The 16,405-nt window shown below is 43.7% G+C and overlaps 2 protein-coding genes across 2 annotated transcripts in view; both read left to right on the top strand.

Annotated features, from left to right (window-relative positions):
* The first annotated feature begins 1,087 nt into the window (after nucleotides 1–1,087).
* On the top strand, nucleotides 1,088–2,439 carry LOC135506674 (glycoprotein hormones alpha chain 2). Its single transcript, XM_064925995.1, has 4 exons — nucleotides 1,088–1,196; nucleotides 1,328–1,440; nucleotides 1,700–1,875; nucleotides 2,083–2,439. Exons 1-4 carry the CDS (start codon nucleotides 1,105–1,107, stop codon nucleotides 2,158–2,160), a joined length of 459 nt encoding a protein of 152 aa, XP_064782067.1. The 5' UTR covers nucleotides 1,088–1,104; the 3' UTR covers nucleotides 2,161–2,439.
* Nucleotides 2,440–10,592: 8,153 nt separating this feature from the next.
* The window catches only part of LOC135506673 (SPARC-like protein 1), a 12,695-nt gene continuing 6,882 nt past the window's right edge, over nucleotides 10,593–16,405 (top strand). Inside the window, exon 1 of the mRNA XM_064925994.1 lies at nucleotides 10,593–10,916. The gene's annotated coding sequence lies outside the window, so the exon portion shown is untranslated. The remainder of the gene's footprint in view (nucleotides 10,917–16,405) is intronic.

The following is a 16,405-nucleotide window of genomic DNA, read 5'->3' as shown; positions in this document are numbered from 1 at the left end:
CTGGCATTCGCCAAACCCATATTCGTCTGTCAGACTGTCAGATGGTGAAGCGTAATTAATCACTCCAGAAAACGAGTTTCCACTGCTCCAGAGTCCAATGACGGCGAGGTTTACACCACTCGACAATGAAAACCCGTTTTATGAAGCTCCCAAAAAACAGTTTTCGTGCTAACGTTGCGTCCAGAGGCAGTTTGGAACTGGGTAGTGAGTGTTTCAACTGAGGACAGATGCTTTTTACACGCTACTCACTTCAGCACTTGGCGGTCCCGTTCTGTGAGCTCCTAGACAATTCCGCTTCACAATAACACAACTTACAGTTGCAGCTCTAGCAGGGCAGAAATTTGACAAACTGACTTGTTGGAAAGGTAGCATCCTATGATGATGCCATGTTGAAAGTCACTGAGCTTTTCAGTAAGGCTGTTCTACTGCCATTGTTTGTCTATGGAGATTGCATTGACGTTTGCTCAATTTTATACACCTGTCAGCAACAGGTGTGGTTGAAATAGCCAAATCCACTAGTTGGAAGAGGTGTCCACATACCATTGGCCATGTAGTGTATCTGTTTGGCTCTCTGAGAGTATAGTATTATTTCATATACCGTATTCATTGCTTGCACTCATGTTAGCACTGCCCCAGATGATAATAAAGCATGGCCTGGGACTAGTCCTCATGGTTTATATAAGAAACCCCATTTATTTAATGTGAAATATTTCACTTTTCTGTGTAGCTTACATATTTACTTATTTTTGGGAGATATAATTCAGCATGGAAAGATGAATCAGATATTCAAAGTATTAAACATGTCTTTAGATGTATTGATTTACAAAGCAAAAGACCATGAACATAAGTTAAACTAATGAACCAATGACCTTGCCTTGCCTTCTGCATGACATAACAGCAGTTACCTAGCAACATCCCACCTGTTTAAGGGATTAGAAGCTTCCATCCATAGTCAGGATGGAAGGATGGAAGCGTGTTTTGACTTTCGACCATGTGTGCAGTTCCTTTTTTCATTTAAAGGATTAGAGCAGGTCGTCAAGTGGCCAATGCCTCACAGATATCACTGATAACGTTGGAGGGGTTTACTTAATCCCAGTCGAGCACATGGGCAGAGGTATAAAAGTTAATGGAGGGAGCAATAGGGTCTACACACTGAACACTGACCAGGCTTCCACCAAGATACACAACATACGCAGGTAATGCTTTTCCCATTCACTCTGTTGTGTTTCCAATGTATTGTTTCACTGCTGTGTTTTGTGTTTATGAGTTTTCAACTTCTGAGATGAATATGCTGGTTTTGAATGGTTTTATTCATGTTTCCTGTCAGGATATTGCCACCCGTCACTAAAATGTGCCTGTTGAAATCAACTGGACTATCCCTCATCTTGTCCGCACTTCTAGTCATCGCAGACTCTTATCCAAACAGTGACAAGACAAACAGTAAGTTTTACATTTCAATAACTGTTTTTGTTGATGGTTTATGCATTCTGGGAACAAAATTAGCAGTGAGTTGTGCAGTGAGTTCTGTTGTCATTACAGAGAGAGAGAGAGAGAGAATATAAATTGGTATACTACCTCCTTATTCCCAAACGGTGTGTTTACAAGGAAGAGAGCCACAGATTGGTGATGAATAGTGCACCAAGCTTAAGATCAGACTATTCAATAGATTCTCAATGAATGTATGTCAATTTCTTCACAGTGGGCTGTGAGGAATGCACACTGAAGCCGAACACAATCTTCCCCAACATCATGCAGTGTACAGGCTGCTGCTTCTCCAGAGCTTATCCAACCCCACTACGGTCCAAGCAAACCATGCTGGTCCCCAAGAACATCACCTCTGAAGCCACATGCTGCGTTGCAAAAGAAGGGGAAAGGGTAAGACAATATTTAGCTAATAAAGTAGTTGGGATTGATATTCTCTACTACCGAAAGTTTGATCATCTGACCTGACGACATTCCTAGTGTAACGCACATAACGTCTAAACGTATCATTTAACAACAACTCCAATTAACCTGAATGTTTTTTAAAATTTTAAACTTTCTCTCTTTCACTTGATTCTTTCTCTCCCTCTCCTCTCTCAGGTCACCACCAAGGATGGCTTCCCGGTGACGAACCACACAGAGTGTCACTGCAGCACCTGTTATTACCATAAATCATAAACTGTCTGTACTGGCTGGAAATCTCCTTGTTGTAGAAGTAAAAGCTTGGCAACAGATCATATATTTTGCACAACTTATTCCTGAAGTTCCTCGTGTTTTAAGAGAAATCACATATTAGGAAATCATTGTGATCCACAAAATACAATATTCTACGGATAATATTTATAGTGCTCTTATGGTAGCAATGATATAAAGTTGTATTCCTGTACTGTGTTAATCAATGTAGACTTTACTGTTATGAATTGAATACTGATTAAAATGCCAATTAACATGATTGCATCACTTCCTCCTAGCCAACTCAGCTTCATCACTCACTGTATTGGTGTCGGGTGCTGAATGCACACACACACACACACACACACACACACACACACACACACACACACACACACACACACACACACACACACACACACACACACACACACACACACACACACACACACACACACACACACACATGCATGCTTCCAAGAGTTACTCCATTCAGTCTTTCTTCTTCTACCTCCTCCCCCTCACTGACTTAAGTCAATATAATTTAGGATGCTAAACTATAGGGTGGGCAGCTTCTTGTAAAAACAAGCGTGCCCACTCCTGGAACGGAAGACGGAAGGTCAAATAAGAACATGTCTCCTTTCTGTGAAACTATTCCATTTCCTCAAAGAAATACAGTAAATACACACTGAACATACATAGATCATCATTCCACCCATGAGCCTGTCCTCCTCATTTCTCCCATCACTGTCCTGCACTGGTTGTAAGTGAGTGAAAATGTAACTTTCAGTTAGTGTAGATGATTGGGTGGATTATACATTCATACTTGTTGTTAAGATGAGGATACCAAAAGCATTATACATATCTCAACATTTTTGGACAGACAATTTTACTTTAAGTGTATCTTTCTGAATGTCGGTAGTACATTATTTAACGCTTATAATATGAGTCATACACAGTAATATGATGGATATGAGTGGAATTCTTATGCTATAAACATAGCACAGTCTGTCTAAATGCTGACTACAGTCACTTTCCTCTAGAAGCTCCTGTAATAAATTGTTTCCTGGATATCCATATTTGGCTCATCCTAAATTGGCCTATGGAATTCCATGTGTGTGGGGAGGGGACTGATTCTCAGAACAGTGTACTATTCTGGGAGAGAGCCTTTTGTCTCTCACCACACCATGGGTGTGCGTTTGTGGGTGTTCAAGCATATGTTTGTGTGTGTATGGGTGTGCACGTGCATGCATGCATGTGTGTGTCTGGCTGTGGCTTGTGTAGGCAATGTGGTTTAGTCTAGGGTGGGGGGGGGATGTGACATGTGGCTGAAGGCAAAAAACCCACAGCTCACAAAATCTATTTTATTTTGGTCTCTTTGGTAAACAACCTAATTAAACATTTTAGCTAAACATGTCAGCACATACCCTTTGGAAACAGTTATCTTATTGTAAGAATCCATTTTTACCCATGTAGATTACCTGTATTGACCAACCCCATTTTGAGAGAAATCAATTTTATCTTTTTTACAGGCCCCAAAACTATCACATATTGATAGTTGCCGCTATCACCAAATGAATATTGCACAAAACTAATTGCTGAATTATACTAAATGGGATGTAAGGAAACTTTCTTAGCTGACCCACTTACTTTCAGGGTGACTGAGGAACTTGATACAGATGGACATCTAGTGGTGCAAAGTGGCAACATCAACACTTCATCCTCGCTATATGAGCCATGTTATAATTCCCTGGTGTGATGCATAGAGTGTTTGCCTTTCACTTTAGCGACCTGGTTTGCTTTCCTGTCCAGCTGTTTGCTACTTTGGCGTCAGAGTGGGATGCGCCTTCCCTGTTCGGAGGGGGCAGTGTAGCAATCTTTACTATATTAGCCACGTTAGAATTCTCACAAATTGAGTTAACCCTATTGGCGTGATGTATTTGCCTTTCACGCCAGCTACCCACTGATGGTATGAGTTGGTCTACATTAGTGGCGATGGTCAGGCAAGTAGTCGCAACAGCGATGGTCAGGTAAGGCCTGATGACAACGGTCAGGTGAGAAGTCGTGGCAGCGTCAGTCAGGTGTGAGCTGACAATGGAAATCAGCTGAGGGTTTACGACGGTTTTGAACATACACCACACCGTGCATGTTCAAAACATGAGGAAGCAGTAGTTCCAGTTCATGGTTTCATGAAGATCCACACACACACACACATACAACTTAGGCTCGAGCACAGTACTGGAAAAATATGCCTATTTGCATGTCAACAAACTATGTGGAGCCAAACACATGCTTGATGCACAGAGAAACAATAGAGCAATGTAGAAACATCTACACATTATAAAACATAAGCATGAGCGATCTGCAACCGAAAATAACCTAGCACCACAGACAAATACTAATCGCTGATAAGCATGCTAATAGTAATGCATTCTGGATGACAATGCTAATGCTAATGATAGCTAGCAAGTTTAACACAAATGGTACATATTTACAACAGACACTATTTAGCTCCAAACAACGAGACATCAGGATTTTGGAATTTACATTTAGCTGCACATACAATAAAACATCAGAATGAAAAGCAATTATTTCTAAGGAGGTAGAAAAAGCAGGAGAGTAAAACCGGTTGGTCATCAGAATGGAAACTACAGACGGCCTGAAGCCCTGCTTGGTCTGATTTTACACTTAAGTCCCGGGAAAAAAGGCTGCTGATTGGCAAATAAAATTATGATGATTGGCGTGACCTTTTTTCATTAAAAAAAACAAAAGAAAGTTGGGTTCTTGCAAAGGAGATGAGCTGGCCATTTTTACAACTACAGTATGTTCCTATCAAATCGAATCAAATTTATTTCTATAGACCTTCGTACATCAGCTGATATCTCAAAGTGCTGTACAGAAACCCAGCCTAAAACCCCAAACAGCAAGCAATGCAGGTGTAGAAGCACGGTGGCTAGGAAAAACTCCCTAGAAAGGCCAAAACCTAGGAAGAAACCTAGAGAAGAACCAGGCTATGTGGGGTGGCCAGTCCTCTTCTGGATGTGCCGGGTGGAGATTATAACAGAACATGGCCAAGATGTTCAAATGTTCATAAATGACCAGCATGGTCGAATAATAATAAGGCAGAACAGTTGAAACTGGAGCAGCAGCACGGCCAGGTGGACTGGGGACAGCAAGGAGTCATCATGTCAGGTAGTCCTGGGGCAGGACACACAGGACACCGAATAGGACAGGAGAAGTACTGACCCCAGCCCCCCGACACATAAACTACTGCAGCATAAGTACCAGAGCGGCCTTCTTCTGATGGTCAGTCGCAGCAGATGGAAGCAGGGGGAGAGGGAGGGAGAGAGACGCTGCCTCCCACCATCCCTCAGCTCTTCCTCTCTCCGCTCCTCTCTCCACTGACTGACCAAAAAGGAGAAACTGTCTTCCAGCTGATGGCGAAATTCAAGTTGCACTTGATTATTTCTGACTCTGGCATTAATTAATTTTTTACCCTTACTTGTATGAAATACTCTTTGACATTAGAAAGACACAAGCCGTTAATAACAATGCAAGTCTATCAATACACTTTGTAGCACAAGTGGATAGGGAGACGACGTTTTATGGCTTATAAGAATTATGAATAAAATGTTGACAGTGCTGAATAAAACCTTAAACATTAACAGACTCATGACAGCAGAACTTTGCTGTATTCGTTAACAGTCTCTCTATAGTCTCTCTTGAAATCTCACACAGTAGAGTCAACTTCGCTGTGAGCTCATGGAAGCATCAGACACGGTGATCTGAGCTATCTCATTGGCCAGCGGTATGCCTAGAGGTGTACTTGATTTGCTCTCGGAGCCCACTGAGTATGTAGAGTTTGTACCAGTCAAAATGGTTAAAAATGGGACACTTTGACTACCTGATGGGCAGGGCTGCTGAATCAAGTGGCCCTACAGCAAACAGTGTGAAACAAATACAAAAATAGGAACGTAAAAGCTTTATTGTTGGGATTTTTACAGAAAAGTTTGGCGATCGAATAGGAAAGCCTAGGAAAGCCGACCAGTCGATCGAGCTAACTGGTTGGTAACCACTGTTAATAAGCTTTTCGACCCCAGACAAGTTCTTCTTCAGCAACACAGCCCCTACCCCCACATCACTTGCCTCAGCCGCCAGCTTGAATGGTACTGTGAAATGTGGTGCCCCATACACTGGCTCACATGATAAGATGGCCTTGGCCTGTTCCAGTGCCTGCTCACACTGCTCCGTCCAGCAAACCCTAGCCCCTTTTTTTCAACAGATTTGTCAGGGGTTCAGTCACTGCTGCGAATTTGGGTAAAAATATCTGATAGAACCCACTCAGAACTCTCAACACCTGCTTTCGTGTCTGTGGCACCGGCAAGTCAAGTATGACCTGGATCTTGGCTGCCTTGGCTTCACCTTCCCCAACCCTACCACATGACCTAAAAATGTCACCTTGGGGTTGTGCAATCTCACACTTGGGTAAGTTTACCACCAACCCTGCCCCCTCCAAACACTGGAACCATCCACATATATGGTCCACATACTCTGCTCATGAGTCGCTGTACACTACCACTTTGTCAATGTAAGGGACCACATTGTTCAACCCTGCTGTCACAGTACTCATCAAACGTTGGAATGTGGCTAGGGCATTTTTCATCCCAAATGGAAGAACCTGACACCGATACAAGCCCTCTGGTTTCACAAAGGCAGATACCTCTTTAACATGTTTTGACAGGGACACTTGCCAGTATCCTTTCAGCAAATAAAACTTTGAGACACACTGAGCTTTCCCAATCCGATCGATGTAATCCTCTAGCCGGGGAATAGGATACAAATCATTTGTTTTTGTAAGAAGTATTGACATGCTGAATGCACCGAGCTGTCTGTTTAAACTACCAACACACAGCTTGGACACCATTACACCCCTCTTCTATCGCCTGACTCTCCTTGAGCGATGATGCGGTATCGATCAGAGGGGCCATGGTAGGGTCCTTCCGTTGCTCCTCAACAAAAACCTTCCGCTTGAATTGAAAGGGGTCCCGCACCTTCCCGAGCATAGCAAACCCCCGTGGCCACCAAATGAACAGCGTTAGAGAGGTTCAGTCGGAATGCCTGAAGTGCACTGCTTGTATTCTTAAAACGTTGGAGTATTGTGTTCCACAAGTTACACTGTAAAGCAATCACAAGTTTTTCCAATTGGGGATAGTGCGTTAGAGCCTTGTTACACATGGCCAGAGTGTGATTTTCGTCCTTAGATTATTGTAGAAGAGACTGACTAACATTGGCATAATTGTGGCTTGTGCATGGGCAGACCACATCATACCAGAAAGATTTTTGTGGGTTTCAATTCAACTGTTTTCATTTGGTTGTAAACCTGATGTAACAATCTGCCATCGCCAAGTGGATTTGGGGCAAAAGTTAAATACTGACTGCATGAAAAACAAATATGTGTCAAGGCAGCAGTTTACGGCAGGGTAGCCTAGTGGTTAGAGCGTTGGACTAGTAACCGGAAGGTTGCAAGTTCAAACCCCCAAGCTGACAAGGTACAAATCTGTCGTTCTGCCCCTGAACAGGCAGTTAACCCACTGTTCCTAGGCCATCATTGAAAATAAGAATTTGTTCTTAACTGACTTGCCTAGTTAAATAAAGGTAAAATAAAAATATTTACCCCAACCAAATTCAGAGTATGTGAAGTTTACATACACTCAATTAGTATTTGGTAGCATTGCCTTTACATTGTGTAACATGTGTCAAACATTTTGGGTAGCCTTCCACAAGCTTCCCACAATAAGTTGGGTTTTTGGCCTATTCCTCCTGACAGAGCTGGTGTAACTTAGTCAGGTTTGTGGGCCTCCTTGCTCGTACATGCTTTTTCAGTTCTGCCCACAAATGTTCTATAGGATTTAGGTCAGGGCTTTGTGATGGCCACTCCAATACCTTGACTTTGTTGTCCTTAAGCCATTTTGCCACAACTTTGGAAGTGTGCTTGGGGTCATTGTCCATTTAGAAGACCCATTTGCGACCAAGCTTTAACTTTCTGACTGATGTCTTGAGATGTTGCTTCAATATATCCACATAATTTCCCTCCCTCATGATGCCATCTATTTTGTGAAGTGCACCAGTCCCTCCCGCAGCAAAGCACCCCCACAACATGATGATGCCACCCCCGTGCTTCACAGTTGGGATGGTGTTATTTGGCTTGCAAGCCTCACCCTTTTTCCTCCAAACATAACGATGGTCATTATGGCCAAACAGTTCTATTGTTGTTTCATCAGACCAGAGGACAATTCTCCAAAAAGTACGATCTTTGTATTCATGTGTAATTGCAAACCATAGTCTGGCTTTTTTATGGAGGTTTTGTAGCAGTGGCTTCTTCCTTGCTGAACGGCCTTTCAGGTTGTGTCGATATAGGACTCGTTTTACTGTGGATACAGATACTTTTGTACCCGTTTCCTCCAGCATCTTCACAAGGTCCTATGCTGTTGTTCTGGGATTGATTTGCACTTTTCGCACTAAAGTACGTTAATCTCTAGGAGACAAACCCGTCAACCTCCTGAGCGCTATGATGCGTACTATTGTTTGTACATATGAACGTGGTACCTTCAGGCGTTTGGAAATTGCCCCCAAGGACGAACCAGACTTGTGGAGGTCTACAATTTTTTTTCTGAGGTCTTGGGATTTTCTCATGATGTCAAGCAAAGAGGTACTGAGTTTGAAGGTAAGCCTTGAAATACATCCACAGGTACACCTCTAATTGACTCAAATGATGTCAATCAGCCTATCAGAAGCTTCTAAAGCCATGACATCATTTTCTGGAATTTTCCAAGCTGTTTAAAGGCACCGTCAACTTTGTGTATATAAACTGCTGACCCACTGGAATTGTGATAAAGTGAATTGTAAGTGAAATAATCTGTCTGTATTACTTGTCCTAACCAATACTATAGTTTGTTAACAAGAAATTTGTGGAGTGGTTGAAAAATGAGTTTTAATGACTCCAACCTAAGTGTATGTAAACCTCCGACTTCAACTGTATAATGTATATATATATATATATACATATATTGCTGTCTCCTGGGCAGAGGGGCTTCAGTTCCGGTAAACCCCTGCATTAATCTGACCCTGACTGTGGCCTACCCCTCTTACCCACCTACTACATACCACAATGCTTATGTATGTTTATCCCACAGGAAGCTGCTGAGAGAAGGACGACTCATAATAATACCTGGAATGGAGTGAATGGAATGGTACGCTATATATAGCAAAGTATGTGGCCCCCCTTTCAAATGAGTGGATTCGGCTATTTCAGCCACACCTGTTTCTGACAGGTTATAAAGTTGAGCACACCGCCATGCAATCTCCATAGACAAACATTGGCAGTAGAATTGCCTTACTGAAGAGCTCAGTGACTTTCAACGTGGCGCTGTCATAGGATGCCACCTTTCCAACAAGTCAGTTCGCCAAATTTCTGCCCTGCTAGAGCTGCCCCGGTCAAATGTCAGTGCTGTTAGTGAAGTGGAAACGTCTAGGAGCAACAACAGCTCAGCCGCAAAGTGGTAGGCCACACAAGCTCACAGAGCCGGGTGCTGAAGCACGTAGCACGTACAAATCGCCTGTCCTAGGTTTCAAGACTCATTACTGAGTTGCAAACACCCCTGGAAGCAACATCAGCAAAAAAAAACTGTTCGTCGGGAGCTTTATGAAATGGGTTTCCATGTCTGAGCAGCCGCACACAAGCGTAAGCTCACCATGCACAATGCCATTGGACTCTGGAGCAGTGGAAACCATCCTCTGGAGTGATGAATCTCACTTCACCATCTGGGAAGTCCGACCGAAAAATCTGTGTTTGGCAGATGCCAGGAGTATGCTACCTGCCCCAATACATAGTGCCAACTGTAAAGTTTAGTGGAGGAGGAATAATGGTCTGAGGCTGTTTTTCATGGTTTGGCCTAGGTCCGTTGGTTCCATTGATGGGAAGTCTTAACGCTACAGTATTCAGTGACATTCTAGACGATTCCATCGAACACCTTTGTGATTAATTCGATCGCTGACTGCGAGCCAGGCCTAATAGCCCAACATCAGTTCCCGACCTCACTAATGATCTTGTGGCTGAATGGAAGCCAGTCCCCACAGCAATGTTCCAACATCTAGTGTAAAGCCTTCCCAGAAGAGTGGAGGCTGTTATAGCAGCAAACGGGGGACCAACTCCATATTATTTCCCATTATTTTAGAATGAGATGTTTGATGAGCAGGTGTCCACATAGATTTGGTCATGTAGTGTATCAAACACATGGCAACCATCTGCTTCATGTGTCCAATACCATTCCATTGATTCCGTTCCAGACATTACTATGAGCCCATCCTCCCCTTTTTAAGGTGCCACCAGCCTCCTGTGGTTCACGCATCAGTGTATCATCCATCCTTGTGATTGTAAACCAGTTTGGGGGATTTTAGTTGACCATAGGAATTACGCATTACGGGTTTGATTGAATAAGCTCTCTCTCTCTCGCTTCCCTGCTTGGCCATACTCAGTTGACTGTCTCCTCTGCTGTAGTCCACTGTCCACTGTCCACTGTTTCCCTTGACACAGAAGGCACAAAAGACCCTGAGAGGTGTGGTGTGTGTGTAGCTGGACGAAGCGTCAGTGTGGGAGAGACAGTGTGTGCACTTTCTTGGGTGAGATAGTACATTGTGTGTGTATGTGTGTTTGCGTCTGTGTGACGCAGTCTCAAACCTCTCCTTGCAGCTGCCAACATCAGGTAATAACTTTTTCTTCTTCTCTCTTAGTTACATCCATTTGAAATTATCATTTTAAATTCCTTGAAAACACATTTTGTCGTCACAAAAACAAATCCCTCTAAATCTGTCTTATTGAGGAAATTGACACTGGGGATGTGGTGGATATATATGAGAAGAGTGATTTTGTGTTTTGTTTACTGCTAAATCAATCTGCTCAGATGTGTATTTTTTGTCCCCATTGTGTTGCATATGGTGCTAATGCAGGATTGTCTTAGATGTTACGGACGTTTTAAGCATTTTTTTCATACTTTAAAAACTTTGCAAAGTTTGATCATAGAGTAATTCCATTCATTTCTGTAGCTAGTAAAACCGACAAAGACAACGTTCACATGGTATTTATATCATTTGGCTAAAACAGAATCATCCTGTTTCAATCTCTTCCAAGTGATTTATCATTTTTGGCATGCAATACCCCCCCCCCCCCCGCATTGTCTCCAAACACAGGGACAAAAAGTTTGTGGACTTAGTCGACTCTCTTTCCTGTCTAGTAGCTTCTGCTGTTTGCTTTAGCGTCCACTGAACTCTCAATGTGACTTTTTGAGAGAGGGGTGCATCTCTGAAGGGAGAGTTTCACACTATGGGAACCGAGAGGGAGGGTGTTTTAGTTTTGTGTTTAAACTTTATTTAAGTTATCTAAGTCATTTAAGAACAAATTCTTATTTACAATGACGGCCTACCCCAGCCAAATCCAGACAATGCTGGGCCAATTGCGCCCCACCATATGGTACTCCCAATCATGGCCGGTTGTGCAACAGCCTGGAATTTAACCAGGGGCTGTAGTGACACCTCTAGCACTGAGATGCAGTGACTTAGACCGCTGCACCACTCAGAGCCCAAAAGGGACTCAAGATTTAAATGTTCTAAAGTTGGGGGAAATGGTTTGTCCATTGGTTTTGAACGATTGCATAATAAGGGATTGTCATTGCCCTTATCAGAGACCAAGGTGGACAAACCTCATGTCTGTCTTTGATATACAGTATGATAAAATCATTTGAATGGCACATTTATACCCATAATTAAAGGGGCAATCTGCAGTTCAGACAATAACAAAGCGTTTACCCTGCCACTGATTTTTTTTAAACAGCTGGTAGATACAGCTGGAAGATAGACAGAGCTATGGATGCAAGGACTGCAAGGACTGACCATCCATGAGATATATAAAATATAATATTTTAGGTTCTGATGGGGTACTACAATTAAACAAGGCATTAATAACTTATATTCTTCAAGAATCAATGGGTATATAACAATAATATAAAAGTACAAAAATGTATGTACTAATCACACTTTGCCGCTTTAAAGGCCCAAAACAGCTGTTTTTATCTCAATATCAAAAGAAAGAAGCAAAAACGATATCTCAAGCAATAATTTTGCTAGGAATGTTTGGGAGTGATCTGAGTGGAAGGGTTCCCTTTCAGTCGGTACTCTCGGTACAACACAACTCACTTTTGCGACTTTGATTGAAGAACTAAAATCACGCCTGACTAGGCTAATGAAATCCGTGCCTTTCTGAAAGCCCCACCTTCCACAGGTGATAACACTGTGGCTCGAATTCATTCATAAATTGTTTCACTTCACCTCAATGTGAGCAAGAACAATTCATGCTTCTACACATTTTTTTTATTGGAACATGAGACTATCTGACTTTGTGCCATCTAAACTGTCCCTTCATGGTCGATCAGTTTGTGTGCGCATTGCCAGCGGCTGCATACAAACACTTTGGATAGACATGTAGCATTCTTGAGAAAGCTCGGGGTTAACATTGGCGACCTTCCTGTGCTGGATGTCGGTACCTGTCAAGTTGCAGGACGTGGGGAGAAATTTGGAGCTGTGGTCAGAGCAGAACTAGCCTCCCAGCAGGGCGATAGTGAGCCGGCTGAATCGGTCTCCCACAGTGACTCACTGGGCCCAGGTTCGGATGACGACATGTTAACTCTGGCGGGCTCAGCAGGGTTCTTGGTTAATGAGGAGGACTTAATTCAGGGGAAGCCACCTCCTCACGCCTGTGATTGTCCTCCCCCGCAGAAATGACCTTCCTCCACCACAGAAGAAATCTGTACCTGCACCCTGTGATTGCTGCTGTCAAGCACCACCTGGCTCTTTTTAGGGATTTTTGCAAAGAAGTAACAACAACCTGCTCCAAGCCACATTCCCCTTCGTCCGTAACTATGATGCAGTTCTACCAGACTGAGCTGCTGACGGAGTTGGATGCAGCTTTGACTGCCACGTAGCCCCACACAGAGCTCTTGTGCAGATTTAATTCTGCCCATGTCCCAGTGCACCGTTCTGCAGCTCAGGAAATGTATTGGAGCTACTGTGGTGGCAAAGTGTCACCTTTAGCTGACTCCCTCGGAGGTGCCATAGAGGGACAGATAGATGTACTTTGATGAGCAGATTTCTACTACAGGGTTGTTCGGACCGATTTTAGGCTAAAAATAAGCAGGAAAAGGCACTGCGTGCTTTTCCACTTCGGGGCTGACGGTGGAGAACCTTCCCGAAAGGAGACAAGCGGAGCCCTGCTGGCTAAGCGGCTGTCGAGAGTGGTGGAAATAAAAAAGAACCAGTCCATCCCTGTCCACAAGAGGGCATTAATGCCCCCACAGATGGCACTTTACGGAAGACTCACTGCCTGCTCCGACCAATGTCATGCATGTGTTGCCCTGGATCATGTGAACAGTGACGTCAGGATACAGGCTGCAAGATGACGCCGACAGAGCGGGCAGCTCTGCTTCTAGCTTCCAAGCAACTTTGCCGTATTTAGTTTTTTTGTGTGTTATTTTTTACTTTAATTAGCCCAGGACATCTTTTGTGTTACTACATTCAGCCGGAAAGAACTAAAGAAGTAAACCACTAGTAACTCACCAGTATGTCAGAAGGTGAATTCACCAATTTGTAAGTCGCTCTGGATAAGAGCGTCTGCTAAATGACTTAAATGTAAATGTAAATGAATACGACTGACCCAAATTGGATCCTTTGTTCGTACCCCTCAGGACAATTGAACTGATTCCAGAGGCTGATGCAAAACACAGCTAGCGGAGAAGAGATATTTGGAGTGGACTTCTAGTCTGACTCAGGATGCGTACACACCATCCACCGCTTTCGAGTATATTTCACGCTAATGTTCAGTCTCTGGATAATAAAGTAGCCAAGCTAGGGGCAAGAATCTCTTTCCAGAGAGACATCAGGGATTGTAACATACTCTGTTTCACAGAAACATGGCTCTCTCGGGATATACTGTCTTTGTCCATACAGCCAGCTGGGTTCTCAGTACATCGCGCAGACAGGAATAAGAACACTCCGGGAAGAAGAAAGGAGGGGGTTTATGTTTCATGATTAACTACTCCTGGTGTGATTGTGATAACATACAGAAACTCAAGGCCTTTTGTTCACCCGACCTAGAATACCTCACAATGAAATGCCGACCGTATTATCTCCCATTATCTCCCATTCGGTTATAATCACAGCCGTGTATATTCCCCCTCAAGCTGATACCACGACGGCACTCAAAGAACTTTACTGGACTTTTTGCAAACTGGAAACCACATATCATGAGGCCATATTTATTGTAGCTGGGGATTTTAACAAAGCAAATCTGTTGAAAACGCTACCGAAGTTCTACCAACAGATTGACTGTAGCACTCGCTCTGAGAAAACATTAGACCACTGCTACTCAGCTTTGAAATGCCTACAAGACCCTCCCCTGCCCTCCCTTTAGCAAGTCATGACTCCATTTTGCTTTTCCCTTCCTATAGGCAGAAACTCAAAAAAGAAGTACCGGTGCTAAGGACTATTCAATGCTGTTCTGACCAATCAGATTCCATGCTTCAAGATGGTTTTGATCACACAGACTGGGATATGTTCCAGGTAGCCTCTGAAAATAACATTGACGAATACACAGATACGGTGACTGAGTTTATCAGGAAGTGTATAGGAGATGTTGTACCCACTGAAACTATTAAAACCTACCCTAACCAAAAACCGTGGATAGATGGCAGCATTCGCGCAAAACGGAAATTTAACCATGGTAAGGTGACTGGGAATATGGACGAACACAAACAGTGGAGTTATTCCCTCCGTGAGCAATCAAACAAGCAAAGTGTCAGTATAGAGACAAAGTGGAGTCGCAATTCAACGGCTCAGACACGAGACGCATGTGGCAGGGTCTACAGACAATCACGGACTACAGAGGGAAAACCAGCCACGTCGGAACACCTTGCGTCTACACGTCTTGCTTCCTGACAAGCTAAACACATTCCTTGTCTGCTTTGAGGATAACGCAATGCCACCGACGCGGCCCGCTACCAAGGACTGTGGGCCCTCCTTCTCTGTGGTCGACGTGAGTAAGACATTTAAGCGTGTTAACCCTCGCAAGGCTGCCGTCCCAGACGGCATCCCTAGCCATGTCCTCAGAGCATTTCCGGACATATTCAATCTCTCCCTATCCCAGTCTGCTGTCCTCATTCGCTTCAAGATGGCCACCATTGTTCCTGTACCCAAGAAAGCAAAGGTAACTGAACTTAATGACTATCACCCTGTCACACTCACTTCTGTCATCATGATGTGCTTTGAGAGGCTAGTTAAGGATCATATCACCTCTACTTTACCTGACACCCTAGACCCACTCCAATTTGCTTACCGCCGCATAGATCCATAGATCCACAGACCATGCAATCGCCATCACACTGCACAATCCCCTATCCCTGTTCATTGACTATAGCTCACTCTTCAACACCATAGTACACTCCAAGCTCATCATTAAGCTTGGGGCTTTGGGTCTGAACCCCGCCCTGTACAACTAGGTCCTGTACTTCCTGACGGGCTGCCCCCAGGTGGTGAAGGTAGGAAACAACAACTCCATTTTGCTGATCCTAAACACCCCACAAGGGTGTGTGCTCAGCCCCCTCCTGTACTCTCTGTTCACCCATGACTGTGTGGCCACACATACCTCCAACTCAATCATCAAGTTTGCAGACAACATGACAGTAGTAGGCCTGATTACCAACAATGACGAGACAGCCTACAGAGAGGAGGTGAGGGCCTTGAGAGTGTGGTGTCAGGAAAATAACCTCTCACTCAATGTCGACAAAACAAAGGAGCTGATCGTGGACTTCAGGAAAGAGGGAGCACGCCTCTATCCACATCGACGGGACCACAGTGGAGCACATGGAAAGCTTCAAGTTCCTTGGCGTACACATCACTGATGATCTGCAATGGTCCCATCCACACGCACAGTGTGGTGAAGAAACCTCAGGAGGCTGAAGAAATTTGGCTTGGCACCTAAAACCCTGACAAACTTTTACAATGCACAATTGAGAGCATCCTGTTGGGCTGTATGGCAACTGTACCGCCCATAATGCCAAGAGTGTGTAAAGCTGTCATCAAGGCAAAGGGTGGCTACTTTGAAGAATTTAAAATAAAATATGTTTGGATTTGTTAAACACGTTTTTGG

The sequence above is a fragment of the Oncorhynchus masou genome, chromosome 20, assembly GCF_036934945.1.
Source record: "Oncorhynchus masou masou isolate Uvic2021 chromosome 20, UVic_Omas_1.1, whole genome shotgun sequence".
Classification (NCBI taxonomy): Eukaryota; Metazoa; Chordata; class Actinopteri; order Salmoniformes; family Salmonidae; genus Oncorhynchus; species Oncorhynchus masou.
This window is presented reverse-complemented; position numbering and strand designations above follow the sequence as displayed.